Source organism: Abrus precatorius, unplaced genomic scaffold (genome assembly GCF_003935025.1).
Source record: "Abrus precatorius isolate BTA unplaced genomic scaffold, Abrus_2018 Scaffold10, whole genome shotgun sequence".
In the NCBI taxonomy this organism is placed as follows: Eukaryota; Viridiplantae; Streptophyta; class Magnoliopsida; order Fabales; family Fabaceae; genus Abrus; species Abrus precatorius.
In genome coordinates this window covers 11,485,293-11,508,358 of record NW_020874292.1, presented here as the reverse complement: position 1 = coordinate 11,508,358, position 23,066 = coordinate 11,485,293, and the positions used below count along the sequence as shown (strand labels likewise).

The following is a 23,066-nucleotide window of genomic DNA, read 5'->3' as shown; positions in this document are numbered from 1 at the left end:
TGTGGTCAGACACGACCAAACGTATCTTGTTTGGGTCCACCTTCGCTATGCGCTTCAGAAAAGCCACCTTTGACTTTCACACAGTCTCCATTTTGAATTGAACACCCTTTTACTTCTTCAAGGAACTTGCACCTCTTCCATACCCAAACAACGCGGTTCCATTTTTTTTTCTTTTTTCTTTACTATTTGCCTTTTCACCATTTGTATTTTTTCAATGTACGGTAATACCAATACTTACTTAATTTTATGGGTAAATATTTATTTTAATTTTTAAATTGTAACTATCGATTATTTTAATTTGTAATTTAAAAACAATTAATTCCATTTTTTAAATTATTCATTTTGTTTAATTTTTTGTTGTTATTCTGTATAAAGTAAATATAATTTTATAAACTTAAGAATTAAAATCAGACTCTTACAAATTTTTAAAATAAAGTAATTGATGTTTATAATTTAAAGTATTAAAGTGGCTATTTACTCTAATTTTATAAACTACATTTATAATTAAATCAAATTTTAATAGTTTGTGTTTAGGGATGAAACTTGCACGTATTAAGATATTATACAATCCATTTCGATATTCTCATTTAAGAAATATTCTAATATTTTTTAATTATTTTCTTAATAATTATTTAGTTATGTTCTAAATTAATATTAAATGAAAAATATATGCATGTATTATCTTGAAAATCTAAAAGAATTAATATTTTTATTTAGTAATTAAAAATTGGAAAACAATTCTTACTATTTCCACCTACAAATTCTCCTACTCACAAATGTCTTTAGAAAATATTAATTAACTTCTACGTGAGTAAGTAACATAACTTTTAAGTTGAAATGGTAAGAAGATTTCTTTTTACAAAAATAGGAATTTTTATTTAAGAAAATACTAACTTTATCTCCAAAAATAGGATTTTTTTTTATTTTAAAAATATTCATTACATTAAAAATATAAAATTAGAATACATGTTATTTTTTAATAAAAAATTATTACTTTTAAATGTTTATTCTTAGCTCTAGAGTTCAAATTTTCGAAAATAATATATGTTTAAAGACACATAATAAAAAATTACAAATATTTTTAACCTAGAAGTATCAGAGATAATATTATAATACACTAAATCTTATAATTTTTAATAAAAATTATTATACAAGTTTTAATTATGTACTTTTAGATGTTTTAAAAAAATAGTTAAAATTATTCTTGAAAGTATTACTTGTATTGAAATAGGTGTATTCATGGGTAGAGATCTGAATCTTCTTCTATTACAGAGGGAATAGGAAGATGGGGACGACGGAGATGAGTCACCTGAGCAGCGTTGATGGCAGGTGTAGCAGAAGCAGAGTACAAGCGATTCAACACTCAAAACATAAACAAGAAAACATGATATGATATCAAAGTGCACATGATTATGTTTCAGACTACATTGTACAGAGGTAGGTGGTGGGTCCTCACTTCGTATAGTGTGTTTTATACGAATACGATACGCATCCTTCATTCACTGCTGCCATAGGATTCGCTCCTTTTCCATTACGCTCCCTCAGATCCATCATCCGTTTAGTTTTCTGAGCTTATTTAATATATTATTAATATCCAAAATTAGAAATTAGATAATTATATATTTTTTTCTCTCTCTCTTATATGTGTACGATGATCTTTATATATTGATGAAACAGTTTGTGTCAGCAACTAGTTGGATTGATTTAATTGTAAATAAGACATACAAAACAGGCAAAAGGTGGCAAAATAAATGACATGCATTTTTCACTAACTTCTTTCAAAAGAAAGTTATTAGATTATATAATTATGAAAGACATAATATCCAATTTGAAAGGAAAAAGAGGCAAAAGAATAATTTTCCCACTACTCTAAAGATAAAAGTTGCAAAGAATCTGAAGTTTATGTTTTCTAGAAAAGAGAGTCAAACGAATATCTACCCCTCCTAAGTGGATATCGACGAGGGGATCTCCACAGTGACAACAGATCTCTCGACTGGGTATGGCAAAGAATCTTTCCAATGATATTACGATTCTGATTTTTTTTAGTTTATTTTAATTATGTATTTAAATGTCTCTAATTTATTAGGCTAATTCTAATCAATTAAGCCATGTCTTGCCAGCAAATATTCAAAAATAGAATTAAAATAATTAATTAAGTGCATTAGAGTAATTGATCAAGTCAATCTTGTAATATAATTTTAAAACCACCTAAATTCCAATTAATTAAGTTCATAGCATTTTGCTTAGATTTGGTTTCTACATGTATTTCTTAAATTCTTTAACTTGGATCATTCATCATTGATTAACATTTTCATTTGCTTTCATATCTTATTTTCTTTATTTGTTAAATGTACCTGTATTTGTCATTATTAAAATTTCAAAATAGACATTCATACTTAAACGTTATGAACTTTTATTATAATCCAGTTATATAATCTTGCATTAAACACATGGAGCTTAATGTTTTCTTTTTTTTACAAAAAAAGTATTTAGTAAACATTTTATCGTAGCTCACATTACCATAAAAAAAATGTGTTCAGCAAGAAAAATTGCTAGTATTTGAGATCTTTGAGTTCAATCAACCACTCTAAATTTGAGGAAACTAAATTATCAATCAAATTTATTCCACAGGTTCTCTTACAATATATAATCAAAGTTGTCTATAACAATTATAACAAAACTGAATTTATGATAGGCTTAGAACTCTCTAATACTCATGTTATAAATCCTAAAGATCCTTTGTATTTAGGGATATAAGAAAAATCAAAATACATTATTTGTATACTGCAAACCCTCTCTCTCTCCTTTTCTTTTACACTTTCCTTCATTTTCTTACCAGGCATAATTTATGAACAAAATGTGCTTCCTTTTTGTTATAAGAATAACCATTAGTAAAATGTCCTAAACATATTATTCTAAAATATTTTAATATTCTAAAATAACCATTAGTTCCTCTGAGCCAACATTTTTTTATTGTACATCTAAGAACATGTCATGAAAATATGCAATTTTCAGAACCAATTAATATAAATCCCTTTTCTATGATTGTATTTTTCCTTTACAATTGGTTTCTTTCAATCCAACTTCTATGGTGGGTTCTCTAAACAAATAAAAGAATATCTTAAAAATATTATGATTTTTTAATTTGTATTTCTTAATATGTTTATATTTTATTTGTACTTATAGTATGAGCATTATATATATATATATATATATATATATATATATATATATATATTTGTGTGTGTATCTTTACTACTCTTTATCTTTTTACTTTACAAACTAATTTTCAAACTCAATCTTTAAATAAAATAAAAAATCTATAATCAAAACTAATTGATTTAAGTAACCTATGTAATGTATTAGTAGAATAACTGGTTGCCCTGGAACTTGCCCAATAGCATGGTATTAATATTTATAGGAAAATGTTATCCTCATTCTTTATAATTAAGTTTAAAGAACTAAAATAATAAGATTTTTATACTTTAAAAAATATTATTATAATATTATTATAATAAATATTTTTTTGATAAAATTTTATTACTTTTAAATATTTAAACTTAGCCATAAAGTTAAGAAAGTTTATATTTATATAGTATTTGAAGATTTTTGTGTGTAATTTAATTAGTTTCAGACTCAAACTTATTTGATACGTAAAAAGTCCATCTATTGTATTAAGTTTTAGGAATATCCACTGGGATTAAGTTTACTTGTCATCCTTAAGATTTACCTAACTAATGTTAATATGTCTTAGCAACACATATTTTTAATATACTCTTACTTATAAGTTAAAATTTATTAAAAATTATAAAAATTATGTGTATTTCACCCTGTCGTTAGTTTTTGTAGTTGCATTTCAAATGGTGGGCTAAGGGATAATACTAAATGGTACCAAAAAGTTTTCACGAAAAAATTGGCGAAAGTGGTTTCTGATGATTTCTGTCAATTTTCTAATTTTTTAAATTATTTTTGCTTATCAGCTAACCAATAAAATACAACCATCTTGTATTAGTCTAAATTCTTACGAATTTTTTTGGTACCAACTAGCATTGCTCTTTTCGCCCCCTGCAACTTGATTATCGTTGAGGGTTGAGTCACCATTTCCTTGATGAATTTTCAACTAAATTGATGGAAAATAGTCACATTTTCAAATTTCTTGACTAATAGATCAAACATCAATATCAATTTTTACGTCTAAAAGTCAGAATCATTTTACAATTTAGTTAGTTGTGGTGTAAAAGTTTTGTAATATACCTAAGTAAATTAATAACAATAAAGGAGTTTGATAAAAATTATCAGAATAAAAATAATAACTAATCTTATTACACTAAATAAGGCCTACTGCATGAATTCCAGTAAAAACAAAATTTTAAAAGTACTATTCATTATTAAATTTTTAAATAATTTCTTCCAAAAAATGTCTGGATCTCCTGTATTCCTCTTCACCGGACTAAAGATATATCATTTACTCTCCTCACTTATACCTCTCCCCTCTTTTAATCCCCTATCAGTAAAATCAACATGAAAAATTATCTAAGGATAAGGGTAAAAAAAATCATCAGGACCTCTAATGTTGACATTTTATTCACTTAAATCTAACGCATCAATTGAGTATAAATCTGTAACACGTGTATCCCAGACTCTCCAATGATTTAGAAACGCTAATCACACTTTGAAAAAAAGTACATTCAAAAAATTAAAAAATATATATATAATACATGTTTCAAAATAAATGTAAACCATTAGTTTTATAAAAAAGAACGTGTAACAAGAATCATACATATATTGATTATCCATCATTATAATTGTTAGTGCATAAATACTAATTAGCAGCGGAAGATATGCACAATACGCGCTAAAATTCATCCATTAACTTGATAAAACATGATGTTATCATGTTGCCTCGCCTCTTTAAGTTTGAGAAGCGACACAAAACTACAAATAACGGTTTTCTCAAGTTTGGCCCTCAATGAGCTCTTATTGTAAGGAAATGTCAGCTCAAACCAGTAATTATACAAATATGAAATTTACGAAAACATCCTTCATTGCGATTATCAAAAACAATCTGAGAGAAATCAAGACAAATTCTCGGGTCATTTCCTGGTGAACATAATCTGCTAAAATCTCTGCAATCCCTGCATCAATGTGCCAGAACAAAAAGAAATTTGCCAACAGCAATGAGTAGGCATTCGGGTATATTAAAAGGAGAGGGACAGCTGCAGTAAATTTCAGGAGCTGCTCTCTCTTTGTCTTTGGGCTTTCATTCCTCACTCCACTGTTTCGTTCCTTCCTATAAATGCAAACCAATAGATAGGGAGAAATGGGAATTAAGCAAAATGCGTCTACAAAATACCAGTTTTGATTTTATTTTATTTTTCAAAAAAGGAAAGCTCATGGAAATCGTAAGTATCTAGTGTTTCTTTCATTGTCAAATGAAGAGATTCAAGAATTAAGACCAATCTAATGCCCTTTTTAGCCTTGCAAAAACTAAAGAAACAATTAGAAACCGATAAGCACAACAATTAGCGCACTGAAACTAACAGGCCATGGATATAAGAAAAACCACCAATAAAAGCATTGAAACAGGCTTATTATCATGCAAAGGGTGTAGCATTGGATATTTGTATCACACAGCTATCAGCTCAAATTCTGCCATAAGGCATACTATGCCTTGGCCTTGAATGAGAAGGTAAGGAAATACAACTCTTGGCAACATCAAGCTACATAATATTGTTCATAGTAGTACATAAAATCAAAGAATATCCTCCAATAATCAACAATATATAACCACAAGGATCAAGTGTAGCAGTGGCTCCACTAATCAATTCCTTGCCAATCCTCAACATACATAAGAAAAAAAAGGTGTAAATATGTTTTTAGTTCCGATATTTTTGTGAGATTTTGATTTTAGTTCCTAAAAATTTTTGCATTTGGTTTTAGTCCTTGATTTTTCAAAATTAAATACTTTAGTCCCTAGTGATGATCTGACACAATAAAAAGGTGACACATGATATAAAAAATCAACATGTGACTTCTTAGTTAACCACATGATAAAATGTAGAGATTAAAAACATATTTAACCTTAAAAATAGCACTCTAATAAAGAGTAAGAAATTTGAGGTTGTAGATCTTGATTCTGTTTAGTAATATTATTTTGGTAAATTTCCAGATATTTTCTATTTCCCAAAGTAAGCTTTTTCCTTCATTTTCTTTCTGTATCATATGGAAAATAAACTCCTACAGTATAAATTTTCAATTGATCCAAAACACAGTTGAACCCATAAAAAAGCCACCATACATCTTCCTGGTCACACTATACAACTTAGAACCAAATTGTAAAAGTATCACAATTGATAATTTCAGTTTCGAGCCTATGTAATAATAAAAGGAATCAACCATGACAGGTGGAGTTTCAAAGATTCAGTAGCCACTAGCCAGGTATAGTTAAGCGTAGAAATGTGCATTAGCATACAGAAAAATGCTAAACATTGGTAATTCCAACAGTGTCTGATTACATGGACAATGCTGAAAATCATTGCAATTCCCACAGAGATCAATGCAGAAGCATTTTCTGCATTTGCAGGTAAGTCTAGAGTTTTCTCCACTCTGAAAGATGGGCTAGATAAAGTGCAATTAACTAATGTTAATATGCCCAAGTAATTCAACAATAAAAATTTATTCAAACATTCTCTTTGCAGGCACTGAGTTGAGTGGGTTTTCTTCAGTGATGATGATGCTTTGATTCCTCTCATAAAGAGAGTGGATTCTATTTTAAATGAATTAAGGGCCCATAGTGATCAAAGTGATGACACTGCCAGAAACTCTGAGCAACAAAAAGTTCAGGAAGATTGTCATGATTTTGGTGGTATCTTAGTACAAGTTAAGAAGTTTTGTCAACAACGAAGTGTTAAGGCTAACAATATTTTTAAGTTTAGGCAGCCAATATCTCACACAGAACAAGAGTCTTCTAGGAGGTCATTCTATTAATGCTGGTACTGGAAAGGGAATTGTTTCAAGCCTGGATGTTGAACAGATGAAACCTTTTGACAAAAGTAACGGGCATCAGATTGGATGGTGAAGTCATTTCTATTAGTATGCAGTCCAAGTAATTTGCTGATCTACAATCACTTCCTGATCCAGTGGGGATAAAGTTAGCTAATCTGTTGGGTAAGGAAGTAAAGGACTAAAGGTGATCTTTTTGCCAAAATAACTCTACAATACAAGTGGATGAAGGTAGCAAGGGAAATTCAATGAATAGAAAAAACAGTAAATTATGGAGAGCATAATGGAAATGAAATCAATAGGCCTAATTAGGTTTTCTCAAGCTTTTAAGTTATCTTCTTTGAAGCCAAAGGAGTATTGTTGAGTTTAATTTTAGCTTTAGTTTATCCATTTTGCAGCAGGTGTTTTGTGGAGGGAGTTTCCCATGATAGTTTTGGCCTCTGGGGCTTTTCTGGGGGTTCCATTTTGTGTTTTTCTCCTTGGGTTATGTTTATATTGTAGTTTTCAACGATTGCTTGCTCTATTTTCCTAGACCTTTTGGTTTCTTTGGAGGATAACTAATCCACTTTTCCATTTCCCCTTCCTAATTAATAATATTTCTTTTTCAATAAAATAAAAGACAGTAATAATTAGATCTATGTCAAAATTTCAACATTCTAGCTACAAGATTGAAAAGCACTACAATTTCACCATGGGATGAGATTCGCAACAGTAAATAATGGAGTATAAACTGTAAAGGAATCGGAAGGCTTAATTTAATTAGCCTTTCCCAAGTTTTATCATCTTTGTTTAAGGGAAAGGGAGTATAGTTTTGAGTTTATTTTAGCATTATTTTATCCCTGTTGTTGCAGGTGTTATGTGGGGGAGTTTCCTAGGAGAGTTTTTGAGCAATTGCAACGGTTCCATTTTTATGGTTATCCATTGGGTCATGTTTTCACTGTGGCTCACTTCCAAGGAATTTTCACTTTTGGTTTCCTAGAGCTTTTTGGTTGCTAAGGAGGATACCTCATCCTCTTTCATATTTTCCCTTCTATCTAATTTCTACTTTCTATAAAATAAATGGCAGTAATGATTAGATGTACAATCAAATATTCAAAATTCTAGTTATACACAACACCAAAACAATGTCAAGAGACTCAATACAATAATCAAGCTCATCAATGCAATAGTGGATGATGCTCAGTGTGAGAGCGTTATCACTTTTACCATCAAATGCTTTAGTCATATTACATCAACTAACCTTTTGATGTCATCCCCTGTATTAGCAACTGTGGCATAACCAGCTACAGTGTGAGGCGGAACCTGAGTTATTGGTCATACAAATGAACTAGGGTTCAGAATTTAGCATTAGTACTATCGAATAAACAATTCACTCCCCTCAGCTTCCAATACTTAGTGCAGGTCATTAAAATAGAATATTACTTAATCATATCATACAAATACAATATGACCATGGAGGTGCTGAACATGCAATGAAAAATCACTAGTTAGTATTTGAATTGAACCAAATTCCTTTATCAAGCTGCTTTTATAGGAAAATCATTTTCCATGGTTCGGGTTATTTACATGCAATCCAAGTATGTGTTACAGAAATCCAACATTGTTGAGCCAGTATATATTTAAATAAACCACTAAAACAAATCCATCTGCCTAGGGTTATGAACCTATTTTTTAATCATGAAGAAAAACTTGTTAGTCTCCAAGTATTTATAACAATAAAAATATCAGAGAAAATTGAAGACTATAAAAGAAAGCTGTTATTTATCTTCATAATATACAACGTTACAACTTCTTCTATTCACTTCCTTCACCATCTTTCTCACAAATGACAAGTGAACCCAAAAAAATTTTCCAATTTGCTTAAGAAAAATTTCCCCTACCAGATGAGAAGAGGTGCAGTATAATATTGAGCACGTCATATTGTGGAGACTGAAGACCAGGAGTTGGCCCAATGTGTCATGATATATATTAGAGAAGATGTGAAAAATTCCCAAGATTTTCTCAATACAAAAAAGGCCTCTCCTTCACTTAAAACATCATGTCCATTGAAAGCCTTTAGAAATAATAGCTTCTCCTAATGACAAAAATTACATGTTGATATTCACTGTTCTACTTCTCTTTTCCTCATCTAAGGCAGTTGAATATATACACATGCACAAACAAAACAACATATCAAATCAGGCAGTAATTATAAATATATTCCGATCACCATGAATACCTGAAAGATACATAATATGCAACAGTAATAAAATTGAATGAAAAGTCAGTTGAAGTCAGTATTCACCCAGGTATGTCAGAAAAAACAAAACAAAAGAAAAAAATATCGGAATAAACCTGAAGAGTGGCTTTTACTGTTCCTTCATAAGGGCGATACAGTTTAAGAACCTAACGTGATTTAGATAACCAAACGAGAAGTTAGACAACAACCAGGTTTGAATTAATATTATTTCACAACCAAATTCTAAAGCATTTGGTAACTACCTCGTGAACGCGACCTGTAAGCAGAACATCCACATCCACCACAGTAGAAATGCAAAGCGAATTCGTCAGAAACTAAAAACATTTATAAAATCAAATCATCAAAGGAAAACACGACAATTTATAAAACCTGGGCTTTCAATGAGATTTCCAACTCTAACCTGCAACACAAGTAGGATCAATTATAATAACACCTAAAATTACGATCGAACCATCCAATCACAATGTAACAATGTTGAACTATAAAATTTTAGTAGCACAGACGAACAAACGGCGTCGTAGCAAGCAATCGTCAAAGAAGTGGTTACACTTACATCAGATCCAGAGAGTGTGATTCCGCGAGATTGAGTCGCGGACCATGGAACGGTGAGGAAGTTGGAGAGAGTGGAGAAAGGGCCGTTGGCGCCGCCGTTGGTGGGAGCGGAGATCGGAGGCGAGGGTGGCGGAGAGGGAGAAGAGGAGGTGGTGGAAGCGTAAGCGACGAGGTTGGATGAGATTCTGAAGAGAGGCTTGGAATTGGAGAGCCTCTTACTCAGCGTTAGCGACAGAGATTGCATTTTTTCTTTCGTTTCTCTGAGGAGTGAATCAAAGTAACTCCGGTGTATCGATATCGACCCTTCTTCCACAAGGATGACCAGAAAAGAGTTTTCAGATGCAAAATTGACGGGGAAAGTTTTATGACCTAGGACACTTGTTCATCGTTTTTTTTTTCTTATTAAAAAAAATATTCTTTTAGTACTTTTTTATGATTTTGTAATGAGAAAGTACACTCTAGGATGTTTACCTTGTCCCATTTTAATCTTTCAGTATTTTATTATTTATGAAATATAATAATTAATTCTTCAAATTTTGTAAATTATTTTAGCACATTAATGTCATTATTACTGCTGATTGTTATTCTCAATGTGTTTTATTATACTTTTACGAGGGACAGTTTGTATCGGCTCTAGGGATGAAAACAAGCCAGGTCGTCTGACAGGGGTATGTGGCCTGGCCTGATTTTAGCCTGACCTGACCTGCCTTTTTTAATAAACAAACCAGACTCAGATCTTTTTTAAGGTCAGTTTAAGCCTGACAGACCGACCTGTATAAATATATATATATATATATATATATATATATATATATATATATATATATTATATAATTTAAAAATAGAGCTATCAAAATATATTTAAATAATAAATTTATTTCATAATATATTTTTATATTCTTAATTATGTTATTATTAAATTAATATATTATATTAAAAATTAAAAATATTTATACATGATTACACTTTTTAAATAATAAATTTATTTAATAATAAATTATTATATTTAAACAATTTAAAAAATAGTTAAGTCTTTGAACAGGAATAAGACGTAATCAAAACTAAACGAAATAAAATTTAAAAATAAAATAATAAAATTATATTAATATATTTTTTATACTCTTAATTTTATTATTATTAATTTAATTATTATATTAATATATTATGTTATAATTCTTTTTATTTATAATAAATGGAGATTGCTTAAATCTGAATTATATTTTATTTGAAAGTAAAAATTTATAAAAAAAATAATAAAAAATAAAAGAAAAACTTATTATAATATATATATATATATATATATATAATCAGACCATGTAACAAATAATATAAATAATATAATTATAAATAAATTATATAATAATATATATTTTTATAATTTGCACATGTTTTAATTAAATTATTAGTCAATTTATCAATTTATATGTAATTTATAAGTATGTGATTTAATTTATTGTATTAGTAATATTTTCTATATTACATTAATATTATAGTGTAGTTAATTTTACATTTATTTGTTAATTTAAAATAACAAATTAATGAGACAAATAAAATTAAATATTTTATAATTATTTTTTAATTTAATAGTTATTATTGTTTTCATTTTATATATATAGTACATTAAGTTTAAATTTTTATATTAAGTTTTATCACATATTTTTTAATTAAGATAAAAATTTAGAAATATAAGTTATTTTAATTTAAATATAAATTTTAATAATTCTTCCTATGCTCATATGTTATTTTTCTTCATCTATGAATTTTATAAGTATTTATCATCTACAATTTTTATAATGACGATATTTATTTATTTTTTAAAATATAATATTTTTTTTAGCTGATTCAATAAATTTTATAAGTGTTATTTTTTGTAATTATTTTTTTAATTTAATAGTTATTATTATTGTCATTATATATATATATATATATATATATATATATATATATATTGCAGTAAGTTTAAATTTATTTTTTTAAAACATATAATTTTCTTTTAATTGATTCAACAAACTGTGTGAATGTTATTTTTTTTTATCAATTTTATGTATTTACTATAACTTTATTTGTTGAATATAATATGTCTTTAAATAAACAAAATATGTTTCTAAAATAAAACTAAAATATTTACTATTTATATAATTTTAAAAAAAAATAAAAAATATAAATATAAATTTTATTATATAAAATATTTATAAAAATATATAAATATTATTATAATTATTTAATAATTATTAAGAACATAGATAGAAATTAGAAAAATGTATAAACTAATTTAATAATAAAATATTTATATTTTTATTAATATTAAATTTTTAAAAAAAAACTTTGTTAACAGGCTTCAGGTCAGGTCAGGCCACTTAACCAGGCCAAGCCAAGCCTAAAATAAAACCTTTAACAGGTAATAGGTCAGGCTCAGGCCTAATAATTATGTTACAGGTCAGGCCTATTTAGAGTAAAGTCTGGCCTGACCTGGCCTGTTTTCATCTCTAATTGGCTCATACAAAATATAAAAAATTATTACTAACAGTAACACGAGTTGGTATAAAAGGTTAAGGATTTATAGAATAAAATCCATGGACGTTAATACTCTTAATGAAGTCATCTAAAATTTTGTTTGATGAACTTTTCTTTTTCTGGAAAGGGTAAGCATTAAAAAATTATTTGAATATTTAATTACCACTTTAAAAAATTATGAATTTTTTATGTAAAATAAAAAGAACTTGTTTACTAAAAAGTTCGCATACAATACTATTTTTAATACTTGATTAATCGAAGGATACTTTATATAGCACAGACACATAATATCAAAACGAGGAGCTGGTGTAATAATACAACACAATAGATTTAATGGGTGTTTGGAAATAAATTATTTCTTAAAATAATCTATTTTTCAAAGAATTTCTTAAAAAGTTAATAAAAATAAAATACAATTTTAAAAGTAAGTTAAACCAAAAGTATTTTTATTTTTTTTGATAAAAAAAATAAATACTAAAAAATAACAACTATTTTCTTAATAGATTTATTATGAATAAAAATCATTTAACACTAAATTTAATACTTAAACACTTATTTCATTTACTAAATTTTTTATATAATATAAGATTATAAGATTAACTAATTCAATCATTAAATTAGTTTATATTATCTTCTTAATTATATATATATAATTTTAGATATATTATCCAAAATTTGATATTTACTTATATTTTAAAAATATATCATTTGTTGAAATAAAATAGTGTGATAAAGTACTTAATAATTTTATTTTTGTATAAATTTTATAAGTTAATCTTCTTGATAAGAACCTCCAAACCAATGGTTGAATTTATTTATATTTATGAGTCAAAATTTATTTATATTAGATGTCAAATTTATACATTTACACATTTTAATAACTTTTCATAAAATGTAAGATGAATAATCTTAATTACTAGTTTAATATTAAAGTTAAATATTAAATATTACAATATTTTATTTAAAGACACACTTACTTGTAATTCCATCTTATTTCCTTCTCCTTCCTAAAGGAGTGTTCATGCAAGTTGATGTCACATTCATTGCATTAATTGTATGCAAAATAGTTTTTTCTTTTCTTAGAATGTATACAAAAAATGACATTTTATTTAAACAACATAGGGTAATTTTTTGCTAACAAATTGATTTTAATACATGATAAGTAACAATCTTAAAGACTAAAATGAAATAAAAATATGTATCATATTATTTACAATATCGTTTTTGCATATAACCAATCATATATATCACTTAACATGACATGTCAGCATTCTATTATTGTCTTTTGACAATGTTTAGGTTTAGGAATTAAAATGTCTGGTTGAAATAGAAGTCAAGAATTAACATGATATTTTTAAAATTTCAAGGTCTAAAATATTGTATGCTTATTACCTAGAAGATCAAAATAAGGGTTTAGTCTACTTTTTTCTTCTTGAAAATCTTAGTGTCACTTGTCAATTAATCCACTTAGAGCTGTCAAAATGGGTAGCCCAGCCCGGCCCGATACGGGTAGTGGGCTCAAACGGGTCAAGCTTAATTAGCCCAAGGTAAAAATGGGCTTATATTTTTATTACCCAAGCCTTACCCTATGCGAGCTACGGGCTTCTGCGGGCTGACCCGACAACTCAAATAATTTTTTTTCTTTTTCTTATTTTTGTAACATGTCATTTTTTTTACTGTTTTTATAACAACAAATCATTGTTTTTATTGCTAGTTTTAGTGTTTGTAACATACCATGTTAAGTTATTTTTGCAAGAACTTAATAGACCACTCATTTTTTAGGTCCAATTTTTGTATTATACTATTTATTTATTTATTTTTTAAGTTGTAAAAGGCCACTGGTTTCCATTTTTTATTGTTTTTGTAGCGGTGCAAAAGTTTATAATTTTAGACTTGTAATTTTAGGGTTTTGAAACTAAAATATATTCCCTTTCAAACTCCTTAAAACTCAGGGTTTAATCTTAATATATATATACGGGCTACCTGGATCCGCATGGACCAACCCGGTTAAAGCCCTATCGAGTATCGGGCTTATTTGGACCGGGCCAAAATGGCCCAAGATAATTTTGGGCTTTATTTTTTAGAGCTCAAACCTGCCCATTTAACAGGTTTTTTGGGCCCAATCCATCGGGCCATCCCATTTTGCCAGCTCTAAATCCACTATTGATCCTCAACTTTAGCATCTCATTTTCCAACTAATATTCTTAAACAATTATTATGACTTAATTATTTTATGAAGAAAACATGTTTTGTTTTCTCCCCATTTGAACCATTTATTGCGCTTGATTGAGCCTAGTAGAACTCTGCTTAGTAATAGTACTGTGGTACCTATAACATTAAATAATTTTATTCAGCATCTTGTGCATGTTTGACTTGCTTTATCTTGTAATTTTATTATATTTTGTACAACTTATGTGTTTAGCTAGCGTCTCTCATTTTCAATCAATATTAAATTGAGACATATAATTATTGTGGGATGTTTCTTCTTGCTGGTAATGAAGATATGGACCCTAAACTTTCTTACACACCATTCAATATCTAACTTCTACTTAGAAAGTGATTATTACTTGTACAACCTTGAATCATTCTCCCATTAGTTTATTTTTTATTTTTTATATCTTGATGACAATGTGACGTTATAATAATCTTATGTTTTAGAAGAAATTATTCTACTATAACTCAAGTGTTAAACATGTAATTTGACTATGTAGATTGTCATATTAAAATGATAGTACATTTCAAAGGCAACATATTAATTTAAATATAAGATAAGAGCCCTTATATCTTTCGGGTTATATAATAAAATTATGATTTGGACAATTTTTCTTGTGCAATATTTTTTATTGATAATTATTCCTATATTATTTTTCTTGGTATATTTTAGTTGTTTTTGTTAAGACATAGATGGTACTAGGAGTTGGAAGATTAATCAAGAACCTTGGGCGGATTACTAGAGATATAATATGTAATTGAGAATTTCTTTTTATGGGTGGAGAACCGTGATTTGTTTTAAGTTAAGTCATCCAACTTGTATTTAACTTTATAAATCTTTTAGCATCCAATGCGATGCTTATTTGATAGTAGTTCAATCATGGTGTAGGTACCATTTGTTTTTAGAGCTTTAATTTTCTCTTTCATACCCTTTTTGGATTTTAACTGCTTAATGATATAAGTGAGACTTATAGACATACTAATTTGAGATTATTTATAAGAAGATGAAAGGTGATCATAAGTAAAATGATTTTATATAGGATATTATCTAGTAGCTCAAGATGATTTTCTTAGAGGTGAAAGACTATGTGGAGATAGCAAAAGATGTTTAGATTTATCATGTATGCTGTTAGTTGTAGTTTCATCTAATGCTGATAAGGAAGTAAGTATTACTAGATTTGAGAATAAATCCACAATATAAGTATTAAACGACATGGATTGAAAAGGAAAAACATGTTCATAAAAACTAACATATTTGCAAATAAAGAAATGTTTGGTTTGCTAGCATAAAGTCTATACCCTTTTAGCCTGAAAGATACCAAACAAATACAGTAGGATAGGAACAACTCTAATTGAAAATTTATTTCTTGTAAAAGGTAGTGTTGTAGCAAAGCATAAACATCCAAAGGATTTTATAGCCATATAATCTATATTAGTGTCATGTAGCAATTGATAGAGTGATTTTTTGCGAATATTCAGTTAGGTTATGTTTGGGAGTTAGGTTTAGGAGGGGAGGGGAGGGATTAGAAGGGAAATAATTTTATTTGAGAGTTGCTTAATTAAGAGAGGAAGGTTTTGGAAGGTTTTTCTAAACACTTCAAAAGCTTGTTTTTTGAGTTCTCCCATTTTGAGGGTTTTTTCTCTCCCACTTTTTCATATTATTTTACAAATAAGATTTTTTAAACTTTTTTTTAAATGTTAGTTTTTCAAGTGATAATTTTTTAAAAAAATTTTAAAAAATAAAAATATTAATTTTAAAATTATTTATATAATTAAACTCTCTATCACCCTCCCTTCTTAATATTAAACATCCAGACAAAAGAGGGGTTTAACCTCTTTCTCCCTCCCTTCCTTTCCCCTCCTTCTCCCTTCAAACCCTTCCCTTTCCTTCCCCTCCAAACTTCCAAATAAAGCCTTAAGGTAGTTGATTAATCAAGAATGAAACTGTGGCTATGCATTTAAAAATAATAATAGAAAATTTTTATTGAAAAAATAAAGCTATAACAACATTCAATAAGTGTAACACCTAAATTTTAAAATTCTAAATAAATATGTTTTTCTAAAGTTCAGAGTAGTAAAAATTTTTCATTCAGATAATTGTTCAAGCACAATTTCATAAAATGTTTCAAATAAGAAATTAGAGTACAATTTGCATCATTACTTGCTACAGAACTTAAATATACATCAGATTTTCAGAATAAATTTCTAAGTCCTATAGCAGTTTCATCCTTCCTTACTTCAACGGTTCCGGTGCTGATCGTCTTGGTTACCTAAAAATAAATATAAGGGTTAGTCCTTTACACTAGTATAAACACACAGACACGCATTAGATTTACCTGACTCATTATACATAAATTCTAATCATATTAGGAGCATACGTCAACGACCATCATGCATCCAAATTCTCAATCACAATATGTGCGCTCACTGCACTAATTACAAATCCACACATTTATACAAACATACGTGCGCTCACTGCACATAGTCACGCTCACTATGGCACTATGATTACAGATTCCTGATGCCCTCGACCTCAGGAGCTTACTCAGTTATACTATGGATGGTCGCCCGAATAGCTCCCGCTCCACGGATACAACATGTGCAGTATTGAGCCCCCAGACAAAGGTGTTAGTCAGAGGCCAAGTCAGGAGGAGAGTGTGTGGCTTGTGGTGCACCCACTCTCACTGTTGGTGTCATCACCACCCTCTCTTCTCCAAGGTATTACTACCGCTCTCATCTTTCACACCCCCAGTGTATCTCTGAACCATTCATAATTTTCACATCCAAACACGTCGCAATCACATCCAAACATACCATCACACTCGTTTTCAACCATTCAAGTTATTCAATCATTCACCCATAGCATGCCAACACAAATGTACAATTACATTTTACTCAACATTAATCACATTCTCATGTCTATCACATGTAACATGTGTTTCTCATACAATGCCTACTACATTCAACTTATCACACAATTCACGCAATGTGTCAGAGGTCGGACACCTCCGGACTCAGCCCAACTCGTACAGTCCATTAAGATACGTAACCTCACCTCCTATTTCTATCACATTACCATATTCATTCAAATAAACTTATTCCAAACAAAGGTAACTAGAGTAAAGTCCTCCCCTTACCTCAAAATGAAGGCCCGACACGAAACGTTGATGGAATCGTCTTCCCACACGGATTTCGGCCCTAAAGCACAAAGAAATCCGGAGGAAACTTAGGGGAAACTTCAGAAAATGAAGAAGAGGGACGAAAACTGAAACCCTAACTATAGAACTTACCTCCAAAGACCCCAAACATATTTCCAACCTTCAATCAAATCTGTACTCTAATTTCTGCAGAATCTCGCTAAAGACCCTCTTGCTACAGCGAGATTGCACCCAGAAATGCATTATAAACTGTCGCTCTGTCGCTACAGCGAGAAGGCAACAGTTGCATGCCTTCCTCTCAGGGACCTCTCGCTACAGTGAGAATGCCCTGCACTAGGACTTAACCTATTTCTTTCAATCCAAATTTCAATCTGTATTCACACACACATATATACATTTATCTGTATTCACACACACATTCCCATTAAACTAAGGCACATCCAATCATCCACATCACCATCAAGTCAATCATCATACCACAAAATAGTAAATATATATACTCAAACAATATTACATTTTTGGGGCGTTACAATAAGTGCCCATGTTTGAGTTCAACAACCAAGTTTTGTTTTGATCTTTCTACATAAGCATACTGATGTATAGTGCCTTGTTCCTTAAGAAAATTAATGAGTGCTAATTTTTTGGCATTATTTGACCTCAATTATTTACAGTAAAATTAAACTAACTATTAATCAATTCAAAGAAATTTCTAATAGCAATAACAACATCATATTTGTGAGTGATGTCGCAACCGAGGTCACAACGGGATGGCGATGACAAGGAGTTGCCACCAAAGTTTATTAAAGAAAACATTGGAAAAACTTTTAATTAAAAAAAAAAATCTTCAAAACCAAATTTGGGCTCGAGAGTCGTTTACGTGTAAGGAAGGTATTAGCACCTTACGACGTTCGTTAGTTAAAACAGTTACCTTCTAATTAATTGTGCAAAATTTTACTTTAACTTTAAAAAACATTTATTTCACTCTAAGAGAAACTAATTAATATCTTTTTTACTATTTTCAAATTTGTTATTATTATTATTTTTAGATTTATTTCTAATTTCTACCAATTTTTTAAGAGATTTTAATTTCATTTTTTAAAAATAAGGAAACACAATAAAAATATTTGAATTAAAAGAATGAGTTATTTGTAAAAATATCATTCTTTTTTTTTTTATTTTTTGTATTAAAAAAATATTATAGTAAAACAACATATCTTAACACTTTATTTTTTTTTATTTTCTATTTTCTATATTTTAAAATAAAATAAAATTTTCATTTTTTAATTTTTCTAAAAAAATGTGCTAGAAATTAATCTTAGTTTAAAACAATTTTAAAAATATTTTGAACCTAAAAAAATTTTTAAAAAAAATTAGACTTGACGGGTCAGGTTCCTGCTCCTACGTATCTTCTGTATGCAACGGAAGAATCAAAGCTACCACGTAGTTCTTTTTCAAAAATTGTATTTTGGATAAGTTTCAAAGATTTTCTGTCTTTTGTTATTTTTTTGAAAAACTTGATTTTTCTTTATTATTTTTTTTAAAAGTAAATCCACTCCTACACAGGGTTCAAGTTAGCATACGGCTACTCAATAAACCCTTACGATCCAAGCAACGTTGAAGGTGGATCCTCCACTCTATCAAAATTACTTGGCCGTTACGTGGACTCAAAAGACTCCATTTTTTTAATAATGAAAAATTGATATACCTTTTAATATGAGATTTTTGCACGCGAAAAAAGAAACAAACGAGAGACATATAGAACAAATAAACAAATACAAGAGCAAACAAAAATAATGAGTAAATAACTCTTATTCAATTTAGGAAATAAGTTTTTTTTTAGGTTAGGATATGCTAAGAAATTAGGAGTTTTAGAATTTATGAAAAGAAAGAATTTTTAAGATTTGAAAAAAATTAAATTTTTATAATTTGCAAAATTGTTAGGGTTAAAAAAAATAGTTTGTTTTAGACCTTGCAAAAAACAAATTTTTTTGAATGATTTTGAGTTAGAAAAACAAATATTTTTTTTAAGGTTTACAAAAAAGAATAATTTAGAAAAAAAATAGTTTGTTTTTAGGGTTTGCAAAAAAAGTAAAACTCGGAGTTAGAAAAAAAAAATTTCATGGATTTGGATTTATTTTTTTTAGGGTTTGACTGAAGGTTTTTAGGGTTAAAAGAACATTAGAGTTTTTAGGTTTACGAAAAAAAAACAAGAGGGTTTATCATTAAAAAAGGGTTGTTGGAGAAAAATTAGATTCTTTAGAATTTTGCAAAAGGAATGATTTTTGGGGTAGAAAAAAATTTATTTTATTTTTTACAAAACGAACAAATATTTCATGTTAAAAAAATTGGGATTTAAAGAAAGAAAAATTTTAGAGTTAAAAGAAAAATTAAAAATTTTGTATGTTTATAAGAAAAGGAAAAGTTTTTAGGTTAGATAAACTAAGATTTGTAAAAGGAAAACATTTTAATACAAATGAAAGAAAAAACACATAAAGGTATGATGAGTAAAAGAAAAAAGGAACAACAAAAGAAAAAGGAAAAAGTAGTTCTTACTGAATGATAAAGAGAAGTGAATTATATTTTTGTTGACTCATTTGTGATGACTCAGAGTTTTTGAGTCGACTTTTCCTTCAACCTTCTAGATATGTTCTTTCCAATTGATTTCTAGGACTATCCTTTAACCCTCAGTTATTTCTTTTTAGCTCTTTCTTCTGTTTCTCGAGCTCTCCCTCTCTTGAATCTCATCTTTCTCTTCGTTTCCTGAGCTTTCTTTCTTGAATTCTCTCTTTTTTTTCTCTCTGTGCTCTCAAAGTATCTCTGTAAAGAATAGAAAATGTGTCCACCTGCCAAGTCCCCTCCTCTGAAGACCTAAGCTTCCTATTTATAAGCATTTTCTAAAACCCTAGATCCTAATAAAGGCTCCCTTATTTTTCGATGACCAGTAATCAATTTTTTTTCTTTTTTATCCATTTTCCTAAAAATCTACTTACTATTTTGACCATTTCTAAATCTGATTTTACATTTAAAAATTAAAAATTTGAATTTAAATTTTAAATTAATTTTTTATCTATTTTCTTAACCTCTTAAAAAAGAAATTATTATATTTAATTTTTTATTTTAAAATTTATTTTTGATAAGGACCCGGATAAAATTGGGTATTCACAAGTGAAATGTAAAAAAACATCTTTGTACATTGGATGTTAGATGACCATAAGTACTACATATATCACAATCCACTAAATCAAAAGGTGAAAAAAACAAAATAGATATGTGAAATAAAAGATAAACATCAAAATTTTACTAAATGATAGATGTTACAACTAGAAGATTAATTGGCAAGGATATTAATACAAAGTTTATTGCTTAATCTCAATACAGGATAAAAAAAGATGTCTAGACTGTTTATGCAAGAGATATACATTATTACAATTAAAAGTATGTTTACCAATACAAGATAATAAAAGAAAAACAAAATTTTGTGGTGAAAAAAAATATAATCCATATATTAGATCATCTTTGTCAATTCTCTTTGATAGTGGATGTTGAGAATATCAAAACAATCATATAAAAATTTAATAGATAAAGATAAACTTTTAAGTGAGCAATTAATAGAGATCAGATTAAATACAAATTGTGTAATACCCCTTACTTTGTTATGATATGTTTGACTCTTCTGTATATCCTTTAGTTTTATTTGTTTCTTAAACTCTACTCTATTATTATTTGAATGACTTGTGAAATACAAGAAAATTGTTTGGTTCTTTTTTTTTATAAACTTTTTTTTTAATTTATTAGAATGCTATAATGTTCATTAAAAAGACAACTTTTATTCAATCCCACGTTCATGTAGCTACGTGATACTCTTAGAATCCTCATCCATGAATCTAAAATGCCTTAACCACTTAACTTTAAGCATAAAATAATTGGCTAGAAAGGCAATTGTCTATCTTTGTGAAAAAGTGCTCTTTTGGACAAATTGTGACTACATTGTAAGGACCCCATCATTTTCAGCCTTACTCATCAAATTGCATGCACAAAGATCTTTTAAAAGTCTAAAATTCCCTTGCTAATTCTAAGTTCATTAAATTGCTAGTGGCTTAGGAAAGCGTGGGTTGTATCTTGTCATTTCAGCCGCAATTCACTGCCACAAAATCTTATTACCTCACTTTCATCCAATTCTATTTCGTGCAAGCTGAATTCCAAAATCACACTCTAGTCCTCCAAGAAGTCTTACACATGCAAAGCCTTATAATGTTCTGGGGATTCTATTATAAATCGATAAATTGGCATATCCAAAAGTTGAAATCACACTTCAATTCTCCAAGAAGTCTTATGCATGCAAAGCCTTATAATGTTCTAGACATTCTTATAAACTGATAAATTGGCATATCCAAAAGTCAAAAATCACCTTAGAACTTGCAATGAGTTAGCAAATCTTGTCATGCAACAATGCACCAAATCCACCCATAGATTCTCACGTCACACGGTTTTGGGAAGCTAGTGAGCTGAATTCCACTTCTTGCAGTTGCAAAATCTTAAGAGACCGAGAACCAAATGTTCTCTCTTGATTCCAAAGTCCTACACCAAACTCACCTTGTATTTCCTTTTAAAGTTCAGTTCCTACTTGTTTTTCTTCCTAAACCAAGAAGCCATTTCACTTGGAGAAAGGCCAAAGATTCGCACTTGTTCTTTCTCATAGTTCAACAACTTGATTAGGATCCTAACACCTTGTTCTAATCTCAACATCTTCTGTTTTGCAAGGAAAACCCAAGGGAAGTTTCTTTTACTTAGAATCATCTTAACATAACTGTGCATGTGAAAATCCAAGGTTTATCTCCTGCATATTTCAATCTTTATATTCCAATGATACAAAAATCTATGACTTATCTCCTACATGTTTGGGTTATTTTGTTTAAAGATGTATAACTCTTCAAATGAGCTTTATACCTCTTGGTGATGTGTTCAAAAAGATGCATGTGATCCTTGATATTATTGCAGGTCTCAGTTGTTATGTTTTAAATTTATGCAGTCTTAAATCAATCATGTATTTCTTTGTTCTGTGTTTAAGAGTTTTAGATTACCATAATAAAGATCTGCATGCTTTAGTTCTATGTTGTAATGATGTATGAGTTGTGGTTTCCCCTTTTACATGTTTCAGTTTTGTGCTTAGTTGAGGTGGAAATCCATAATATATCCTTCTGTGTTTAAAAGTGTATGACTCTTTGAACAAGTCTTATATTCTCAGTTTTGTAATAACCAAACCGTATGTGACCATGGACTATCTTATATGCTTCTACTTTTTGTGTTTGAAATTGTTTAAAGTTTTGGATCAATCATATGTATTTCTGTTTTATGCTTAAAGAATTGTAAAATTCTTTAGCTAAACTTGG

The 23,066-nt window shown here is 28.6% G+C and overlaps 1 protein-coding gene across 1 annotated transcript; it reads right to left on the bottom strand.

Moving 5' to 3' along the window:
* Window positions 1–4,820: 4,820 nt before the first annotated feature.
* On the bottom strand, window positions 4,821–10,248 carry LOC113850420. The gene is made up of 6 exons (XM_027480969.1): window positions 9,795–10,248; window positions 9,611–9,641; window positions 9,484–9,497; window positions 9,337–9,387; window positions 8,243–8,304; window positions 4,821–5,290 (listed from the first exon to the last, which is right to left on the bottom strand). The coding sequence occupies exons 1-6, from the start codon at window positions 10,035–10,037 to the stop codon at window positions 5,011–5,013; spliced, it is 681 nt and encodes a 226-aa protein (XP_027336770.1). The 5' UTR covers window positions 10,038–10,248; the 3' UTR covers window positions 4,821–5,010.
* Window positions 10,249–23,066: the final 12,818 nt, after the last annotated feature.